This window comes from Emydura macquarii, unplaced genomic scaffold, assembly GCF_026122565.2.
Source record: "Emydura macquarii macquarii isolate MOO-44397 ecotype Brisbane River unplaced genomic scaffold, CSIRO-AGI_Emac_v2 contig_2897, whole genome shotgun sequence".
NCBI lineage: Eukaryota > Metazoa > Chordata > Testudines > Chelidae > Emydura > Emydura macquarii.
In genome coordinates this window covers 28535762-28546271 of record NW_027133034.1, presented here as the reverse complement: position 1 = coordinate 28546271, position 10510 = coordinate 28535762, and the positions used below count along the sequence as shown (strand labels likewise).

General features: G+C 44.7%; 1 protein-coding gene across 2 annotated transcripts in view; it reads left to right on the top strand.

The window, feature by feature from the left end:
• The first annotated feature begins 858 nt into the window (after nt 1-858).
• The window catches only part of CAMK4 (calcium/calmodulin dependent protein kinase IV), a 279841-nt gene continuing 270189 nt past the window's right edge, over nt 859-10510 (top strand). The window contains exons 1-2 of one of the 2 annotated variants that reach the window (XM_067568491.1): nt 859-1118; nt 6543-7332. In XM_067568491.1, coding sequence (XP_067424592.1) covers nt 7190-7332 — 143 coding nt within the window. In that variant the 5' untranslated portion in view covers nt 859-1118; nt 6543-7189. The remainder of the gene's footprint in view (nt 1119-6542; nt 7333-10510) is intronic. The other variant, XM_067568492.1, reaches the window with a different exon arrangement.

Here is a 10510-nt window from a genome sequence, read left to right as displayed (position 1 = left end):
TTGGGCAAGGAACAAATAATGAAAATTGTTTGTACAAGCCATGAATAAGTATTGCTTGTTTTGATACATTGAGATCATATCAGAATGTAACCATACAGAAGTTAAAGTCCAATATTTATTTCAAGTCTCTTAGAAATGATATAAAGGGTTCCTATCATAACTCTATTGGAAATTCCTGCAGACTCCATTGTAATCCTTCAGCTATTCCCTTGGTTTCTATTGGAAAACCAGTAGCCAGAGGAGCCCATAGACCAATAAGACCCATTGTTTGCTTTGTTCAAGAACCTAGCTACCAACTGGAATTTCCACCAGGCTAATTAATTGAAAGGTCCAGATTTTAAAAAAGTTAAATTTGCAACTGTGCAAGCAGAAATGTGTATTCCTAATTTGTACTCTCAGTTGTGCACACATAATCTACTACTTGTTCTTGGATGTACCTTTTTTTGTAATGCAATCATGACTATTTATTATTAAGGTTAGGCTCTGTTTTTCACTTAAAGGAGGGGTTCAGGGTCTCTGTTTTGTATGAAGATTACAGTATGTCTTCCCCAAATTTTCAACACATGATATTTGAGTAAAGATTGAATTTTCTGGGGATTTTCAACTAAGTCTGTTCTTAGCTTGAAGAACATGGGTGTTACCTGCATTGATTTTATTAATGTGAGATATAGAATAGGGAGGCTTGGTGGCATTTTGTTGCTAGCTAACTAAGAGATAAATCAGCATGAGGAACAAGGAGGAGAATCCATCTTCCTGAAGAGAGATCACTTGAGCTGCTACTCCTGGAGGGTGGGATCTCCACCTGGAGCTCATTAGAGAAGAAGGATTAGTGAGGAGGAAACAGCAGACTGGATTTAATTCAAGGAGGGAGGCCTGGATTCTGAGGGGCTCAGGAAAGGACTACATGGTTTATAAAGCCTCCCAGAAAAGGAGCTGGCTTGTTTGCATTTACTGGCCTAGCCAAAGCTGATTAACTTTTCTTTGGACTAGCGAACATGCTGTTTAATGTCTAGAGAAAAAAGAAATGCTTCCGGAAGATTTCCACCCTCTGCATCAAGGGATTCATTTTCTCAGCTGAAGGGAAGAGTATTTGTCAAGACCGGCTGGTAAAGACTCAGGTCTGTGAAATGTCCTCAGATGAAAAGATAGTGCTGCTTGGTTCTGATTGTCAAATGACCCTGTTGACAACTGCATAATGAATTGCTTGTTTTGAGTCTCGGAGCTGGCTGAGTCTCATTGCTCCCTGATACTCTTCCTCAGGTACCCACTCCTACTCCTCCATATGCAGCTTTTCTTCCAGGGCTGGAGAAAATGTTTTTTCATTTAAAAATGTGATGGGAGTGGGATGCTACTGCTCCCTCTTTCTTCTCCCAGGCCATCCTATTTAGCTGTGGTGTTTTTTGTGGAAATTACAGTCTTCTTCCTCTCTCACACATGCACATACCTCAGTCTCCCCTTCTCCCTCCCCCACACCATATGATCATTCATTTCTAATATAATTTTTCCTTCAACTAAATAACTGAATAATATTAATTGGACCGGTGGGTGTGAACCACTCTACAATCCAGTGGTCAGGCATTCCCCTGTGAGGTGGGAGATCCCTGTTCAAATCCCATCTCCTCACCAGGCTGAAGGAGGACTTGAACCTCTGTCTCCCCACATCTTAGGTGAGTGTGCTAAGCACTGGACTAAAAGTTATGCAGGAGGCAACCTGTTTCCCCTTCCCAGCTGGCCATTTTATGTGGAATTAGATAGGCTCTGTGCTGCCTGCTGGATTGGGATCTACAGGCATTCCTCCATCTATCCTCCCTTGGCATGGATCGCACTGAGGCCAGCTGTGGGACAAGCATCAGGGCATCTTAAAATGAGACATTCTGTGCATGCTTAAAAGTGAGAACTTTTACAGTGGAAATTTAGACACCAAGTGAGTTTAGCGACCTGCAGGGGTAGGTGGCAGCCAGTTGAGGGTTTTAGGGATTGTGATGGCACCTGAATTCCTTTGTGGTCAAATGTGAGACTATTCACGGAGATAGGCAGCTGAACACAGGGTGAAGGAAGTTGCAGAGAGGGAAGATTACTAAGGAGCCAACTGGTTAGCTGAAACAGCCTAGCGGGGTTTGTGGGAAGGAGGGTGAGATGGAGGGCTGGAAACTAGTGGGTGAGCCAGCACTCTGATAATCTTAGGCACCAATCGGCTCCTTTGGAGAAGGCTAATTGTGGAGGTGCAAGCTAATTGGCTGGATCAGGCTGGAAGGCTGGATGAGTCAATTAGTCCATCAACTAAAGGGTATAAAAAGAACACAGCGCGAGAGTACCAGAAGCAGAGGGAGTAACTAAGGCTAGCTGAGCCCTATAAGTGTGGCAATCAGAAGGAATAGAAACAGCTATTCCTCCCCAGCCCTGTGGGAAAGGGCTAAAGGTAGAGAAACACCATAAATGATATGGGGACTGTACTAGTGTTTGTGTGTTTATTTACGTTCCCAAGTTGCCACTCAATGGAGAGAGTCTGGGAGTTCCTGGGACATCTGAGGACAGTGACAGTGTGTGTCCCTTCATAGAAAGGAAAACTTACAGAGGGAAGACTCTGGGGTGTTCGGACTTGAATTCTTTTGAACCATAAGTGGCTTTAGAGAAAAGATCAATATTTTGAGACAACTTTTATTTGAAGGCCTAGCTTGCTTTACATGTCTAGCATACAATAGACACTGCAGCAGACCTTTTCTACCTTAACAAGCAGCTACAGTGCAACATCTAGAGAAGTACAGCAGTGCCAGAGGATGCATTGGAAGGTTTTCTTTTTTTTCAGCATCCCACAGGGTGTAATGTATTAGCATTACTAGAAGTTTCTGGCAGGGCTTGAATTGGGAAGAATGGCAGGAATACCAGTACTTTCCCAAACTACAGCCACAAACCAAGTGCTATTGGCTTGAGATGCCAAAATAAGATCCCACTCACGATATATTGTGCAGATGTTCAAAATATGATCACACATGCTCTGCTGGGCTCCCCTCTTAATGGGGCTGGACGCATCCATGGGCAGAACTAAATTAAGACATAGGCACAATCATGCACATCTTTATAGGCACAATAAAGGCACAATCATGCACATCTTTATAAAATGAGTCCTTCTCTTTTCAAACAAGGTTTGACAAATAGTGAAATGGTTAACAGTGTTGTCATTTAAATTAACAACACTGGGCATCAGCATTAAGGTCCCTCTGAGATGAATGGGGTAGCTCAGAGCTCATGGAGCTGTTTTGGGTTTTCTGCAGACTAAGGCAGACATCTCTGTGTTGATTACACTCAATAAGCATTCTGAAGATTTTCCTTGCAACCATATTGACAATAGACTTTTTTTTTTTAATGATAGCTGAGATTCTAGAGAACAAGATAGCAATTTCAAAGCACTAGGTTGTCAACCCAGTGTTATCCTGCCTTTATTATCCTGATTTAAGGGTAAATCAAATGCATTTAGATAAATGGGGTTCTGGTGTTGTGGATTAATTCAAGTTAGTGCTCAGATATACCCCTGTGATAAAGACCATATAAATACATGTACATATATTTAATTAAAATAACCCATTTGGATGAGGGAGATGCCTGAATAAACAGGGTCTTACTGTAATAATTTACAAATAATTGTAAAATAATGAGAACATGTACGTTTTTTGGGTCATACAATCTGTTAATATTTTTGTTTAGTCAAACTTCTTATTAAATGGCACACAAATAGGGAAGATGTAAAGTACCACTGTTAAATGTATTTAGTGGTCTTTGGCACACTTGTGCATTTGTGCCTCTGCTCACAAGAGGTGCTGTGGCAACAAGATGTCACAAAAAAAGGCAAAATGTCTCCTAGCAACAGGAAGCCTTAGGTAGAAAAGTTCCAAACTAGTGGGAAACAGCAAGCTGGAGCATTGGGAAGAAACATAAACAACTGGGGACCTCCAGAGAGCACAAGTCCTAAAATCTGGGGATGATCAAACAATTGCTATGGTGAGTGTGGTGGACACCCAGCCATTGAAGAGGGAAGCCCATTGGTGTTCTGCCAGAATGATTTTCTGAAATCTAGCCTCCCAGTGCTGGAATCTTTGCTACTTTTTATGCAACTTGATTTGAACTTCAATAAGCTAACTATAAAATATCATGTGGATTCCAACACTGACTATTAATCCAAAATGGTCAACTCAGAGACAGTATTATTTCCCTTTGTTGATCCTGCTATTTAGAAAAAGCCATATTAGTTGCATCTTTTTCCAAGAACTGATTTAGTGACTGGGTTATTTTTTAAGGGTAGGCAAGACCTTTTGATAAAGGGTTATCAAACTTGGGGGTTGGGGATCCCTTAAGGAGTCATGAGGTTATTATGGAGGGGTGGGGGGCATGAGCTGTCAGCCCTCACACATGCCGGGCTATGGCTGTCAGCCCCGTGCATGGCTGACAACCAGAGCCCTTCAAAGCTGGGTGGCCGGAGAGCAGCAGCTGTTGACTGGGTGCTCTGAAGGCAGCACAGCCCCCAGCAACAGCAGCACAGAAGTAAGGGGGGCACGTCATGGGGGGGGGGGAATGAAATGGCATGGGGGGTTGTCACAACCTGAAATATTTTCAAAGGGGGTCCCAGCAAAAAAAAGTTTGAGAACCCCTATTTTGAGGATTTATGAGAATCCGAGATTCAAGGTTAATATCATTGGTCATGTGGGAGCTATGGAAGGGACTGGGGAAATAGAGAGAGCTGCTTTAATAATAAAAGGCTAGATTTGTGTCTTTAAGTGCTACACTGTATACACTGCCCCAGGAAGAGCCCAGGAATGGAATTGGAAGGGGGACTTTTCTGTAGTGGAGAAAATGAATTGGGGTAGAGAACATATTCACTAACACAACATTCAACATGACTTTGCCCTTACTGTGAACAAGGACAGTTGTGTTTAAAAACATTATTGGGTCATGTTTAAATATTGGAGGACCATATTGCACATCACTTCTGGTGCACAAGCTACCCAGGTTTGCACGTGGGCCATTTTACTATGTACCTATCTGCCTGCCTGGTAGTAAAAGTGGGTGTTACGGCCTGGAAAAGATGAGTAGGATTGACATGGCGTACTATGCATGCTGGGCACGCACAACTGCTGCTATTTTTATTTCACCACTACACCAGGAGACACTGCCTTTAAGAAGATACCGCTGCATGTGATCTGAGGCCAGGAATGCAATGTACTTGTTATATTTACATGAATATTACCACTGCAGACTTGGCAGGCTACCCCAGTGGTGCTGCATCCTTGGGCTTTTGAGTAATTTATTTTGGTTGTATTCAGGGAAAGGAGGCTTGCTTGCTTGCTTCTTTCCCCCCTCTCTTTAGCTATTATGTGTGTGTTCTGCTTTGGACATTTGTTAACTCTTCTTTTCCAAAATCTACCTCTCTCCCCTAACCTTTCCAAGTTCAATAGAGAAAAAAATTCAAACCCAAACATATCGTATGCCCGTGAATTACACTCTTACTATCAGTTCCACTCTGGGGCTTGTGGAATGCTGCACATCTGGGTTAGTGTATCTTTTCTAGACTGCATAGCTAGAGCCCTATCCTCTCCTATGGGAAAACATCCACAATGGTTCATTTTTTTTTTTTTAAATGAGCATTACTTTTGAGGCTTACTAAAAGTAGAAAAGACTCTTTTCCCTGTGTCTAGAATTATCCCTCTTGCATGATTGTAAATCCCAAATTAATCTCAAATATAACAGAATCGGCCCTATATTTCTGAGGCAGAGAGACATAGTAATAAACTTCAGCTAAAAGCCTTTAAAAACATATATAGTTTTTATAGACGTAAATATGGCTACAATTCTAGCACCAAGTCTGTGCTCCAAAAATGAAGGAAATCTAGCTCAAAAAGACTGAATTTTCCCAGTTAACTCATAAATCAATGTATTCTAACAATAGTTTAGTATAAATGTAATACACATACTAAGGCCCTGATAAGGCAAACACACATTTGCCTTTACTTATGTGAGTAAACGGAAACATGTGTAAATGTACCCAGAACTAGAGCTTAATTCAGGCATGGATTTGTCTCGATGTTTGTTTTTCAAGGTTTGTAATTTAGCAGTGCAGTAAATCAGGGCAGCTGCTATGGGAATGTAATAATTTATAGTTAAAGGGACACTGCCCCATAGTGAAGACCACTTCTAGTACTAGCGTTCGAAGGCATGATGTTCTGAATGCAAATGAAAACAGCCCCCCCCCCTTTGTTTATAAGGTCTCTTGCAGTATTTGCTACCCAAACTTTGTAGCTTTATGGCATTGCACGAGAACCTGAAAGTGAAAGTCACTGGGGGGGGGGAGTGAAACTAGCCAGTTAATTTTCCTTGTCCAAGGTGAGTGAAGGGCAGAAAATCAGCCGATTTATTATAATCCAAGAGTTTTTAGTGACGCGGGAAAAAAATGTGATCTTTTGTTTAAACATTCGCTCGGGGGAGAGCTAGCAGGAGAGAGAAGCAGCAGCCGGTGGAGTTAGGGTCTTACAGTGCGTCTTCCCTTTTGACAGGGCATCCTGCAGCCTGCTGTGAAGGCTGGAGTGGAAGCACGAGCGCATTAGGGCCCCGGGGAAAGGCGGCGGCGGCGGCGGCAGGCAGGTACCCTGGCTCTTGGACTGTCAGCAGCTCACTCGCGCACTGGCAGCGAGAGGCTGCTGGGGGCCGATGCCAGAGGGGAGGCTCTGCGCTCGCTCAGCTGCTCCCGGGAGTGACTGGCTCCCGCATCCCTTGAATGGGAAGTGGGTTGCGGCGATGGCAGCAGCCCAGCAAGTAAAGAAACTGCACGCGTGGCTCTAAAGGCGCCTCCCCGCCCCCCTTCCAGCCGCCAGGACAGAGCCGCCGAGGGAGAGGGGGCGTTGCTGTTGCTTCCCCTTGGAGCTGCAGCCCCCCATCGCTGTGTGTGCGGCTGTCCCCTCCCCGCCCGCCCGCCTGCCTTCCCCGGGCGCGGCTCCCGCAGCCTGGCAGAGCAGCCGCTGCCGAGGCTGGAAGTTTTCCTGGCAGCGCCGCTCGCCCGCGCGCTGGAGAGGAGCCGCCGCTGCGGAGCGCCAGGCGGGGGTGAAGCGCAGAGCCCGGCCGCCTTCGCGCGCTCCTTCCGCAGCCTGGCGGCAGGCGGAGGCGGCAGCAGCAGGAGCCGCCGCCGGCCGGCCGGAGTCCCGGCATGCTGAAAGTCACCATGCCCTCCTCGTCCTCCAGCGCCTCCGCCGCGGGCAGGGCGGGGGGCGCGGCGCCGGATTACTGGATCGACGGCTCCAACAAAGACACCCTGGCCCACTACTTCGAGCTGGAGTCGGAGCTGGGACGGTAAGGCAAGGCGGCGGCGGCGGCATTTCCTGGGCATCCCCCTGCTGCCTGCACCGAGCCCGGCTCTCTATCCCGGGCGCTGGGCTCGGTGGCTGTGTGTCGCGGCCGGGCGGGGGCGGGGGAAGGCTGGGGCAGGCTCCCGCGCGGTGCAACCGGTGGCAGGGGCTGCGGGGACTTTTCTGTTGCACCTGCGGCTCTCGGTGGGGCTGGCTCCCTCCCCCGCCCTCTTCCTGCTGAATTTCCTTTGAGTGTGGTTCGTACGTTGATTCTCTCCCCCCCCCCCCCCCCCACGCCCCCATATGCTGTCTTCTTTCCATGGGGGCCCCCTTTGGGAGGAGAGGAGACAAGATGAGGGAGGGGAGACCGCCTCCTCTGCCCCCGTGCTGTTGCTGCCCTATATGTAGGGTATGCAGCATTTCCTAGATCACCGCCTTTCCAGGGCTAGTGGGAGATGAAGACGTATGGGCGGGTTTGGGGTTTTTTTGGCTGGGGAGGAGGTAATCAAGATTGTTATAGTGATGGTAAACTTTTTGTTTTGTTTTTGCTTTTTAAGACAAGTGACATGGGAAATTAAACTTAAATACCAGCTTGCTTTCGTGGCTTTTCAGTAGGGAAGGGGAGAATGAATCACTTAAAACAGTTGCCAGCAGAATTATAAACTGACATATTGGTACAAAGAGAAACCCTATATGTGAACCATTTGGCACTAATTATAGGGGAAGAGCCTAAACTATTAGGCTTTCCTGTACTGGTATGGGGGGAGGAGGGGAAAATATATTCCACATACCATCTGGAGATCATGTTCGTCAAAATGACCAATGTGTACAGCTATTGCCCTTCACCTGCTTACTTTGCCTTGACAGAGATAGCACCATAACTATGTTGAGATGTAGACATTTCACCCAGAGAAGCATTCCTTTTTGCCCACTCTGAGGTTTACAAGTATCTGCTGTAACACATTTCAGCTTGGCTCTTTGATACTAGGAAGCTCAAGATGAGGCATTTACTCTTTTGTGTATCAATTAGCCTCTTGATGAATGCATCTGATTTCAATAGCTGAAAAAGTTAAGATGTAAAGGATGTCCAAAGAGGTCAGTATTTTTGTGCAGGATGCATATCTGCCCATTGAATGGTACATGTGCACGCCCAGAAAACAAATTCAGTTCAGAACTAATGTCATGCAAGTCCTATGTTAAAAGGAAAATACAAGTTAATTTCTTAAGAAAAACACACTATTGGCCCAATCCTGTAAATGCTTAGCCATATGAGTAACTTATGTTAGTAGTTACTCACAAAAGTGTTTGCAGAATCTGGACCCTAATACTGCAGAGAATGACTGTTAGGTATTTATGTGACTGAGCAAATTGACTGTCTAGTTTTGAGTTTATACTAGATACATTTGCATGATTTTGGGCAAGCTCCTGTTGTCCTTACTCAGACAAAACTGCCATTGAAGTAATGAGTCGTGAACAGGCCCTTTACATGTAAACAGCATCCTTTCATTAGGAATTGCAGTGCAAGTTTAGAAGTGATTGCCAATATGAGTGAATTGGTGTTTGCTATGCGTTTGTTCATGCATGCTGTACTGCTGTGGCACACTTCTTCCAGTCATTTAACAGTTCTAAGCATTTTTAAATTAAAACTCAGCATAACATTTGTCTTCTGTATCTGTGTAGAATTTTCTGTTTTTGTATAGCATTATGAGTAGCTCATATTGCATTTAGAAATAGAAAGTAAAAGAATTGATGTGATACAGTAGCATGTATAAAGGGGGTGGATGAGCTATCAAACTTTACAGAGTAGGAAGTAAAACTAGATCAACGATCTTGTAATGGAGATCTTCACAGATGACAGTGTGGTTTCATCAGTATGTTCACAGAAGGACTTGTGTAATTAAAATTTTCTTAACTGAAGGGAAAAGTAAAATATTGTACTGACATGACTAAGCGTTTAAAAAAAATCTTATTGGCTATTGAGTATTTGGCTAATATTCCTCCCTTTTTGTCACTTGTACTGGAATTATGTTAGCACATACCATATGGATAATAACTTGAATCCAAAAGGCTTTACGAATGAAATTCTGTGTGTGACTTTAATATAGCACTTGTTAATACTCTGTAGGTGGCAGCATCGGTGAATTGTATATTTTCTGTATCTTGCCCAGTGTGTCTTTCAGCTGAGAGTTTGCATTTTACAATATCCTGAGAACAGGTTTTGCAGAAATGTTAACCACAAAATACTACACTTCTTGTATCCCAGAAACATAAAATGTTTATTAGTCTTGTGTAGTCCACATTATGTTGTTAGGTACCGAGTTTATACAATTGAGATTCGTATAAAGAGATTATTTGACGAGAAGGGAGGAACGTATGTAACAAATGAATCCTTTGATACTAGATGCACCCGCATCCCAATTTTTCACACGTGCTATCTGGTCACACTAAGCTTCACTAGTGTAATCCAGCTGTTAAGCACCCACAGTTCCCATTGTATTTCCAGTGGGAGTTGGGAAAGCACTGAGCACCTAAATCCTGGTGTTTCTTCCACTGTGATCCACAAAACTTGCACTGATTCTTGAAGGTGCTGAAATTCACTTGATGCAAACATTTTGAGAGTAAAATGTTTCTTAGGGGATCAAGTAAGTATGCTCAGAGGCTGCCAACCAGGTCAAGTCCCATTCAAAATCTGGTCAGAGGAGCATAAGGCAATGGTGGTGGCCAGGGTAGAAATTTTAGTCCAGTGGTTAGAATGCTTGTCTGGAATGTGGGAGACCCAGGTTCAAATCCTTGCTCTGCCTGAGCAGGGAGAAAGAAGACTCCTGTTCAAATTCTACCTCTCATCTTAGTGGTTAGAGTTCTCACCTGGGGGATATGCTGATGTGGGGCTCCCTCAATCTCTCCTGTTGAAGCTGTTCCATTGGGGACAACTAATGAAAGAGTGATTGGAGGAGGGGGACTGGACTCTCTGGCTCTAACCTCCCAGATGGGTGCCCTAACCACTGGGTTACAAAGTCTCTCTCTTGCTCATGCACCCAATGACTGTTCCACTGAGGATTAATATTAAATAGTCATTGGGTGAGAGAGGGAGAGACGGACATGCACACTCTGTAGTCCCCTGGTTAAGGCACTCACCTGGGAGGTGAAAGACCCTAGGTCCAGTTGCCCTGCCCCAACCACTT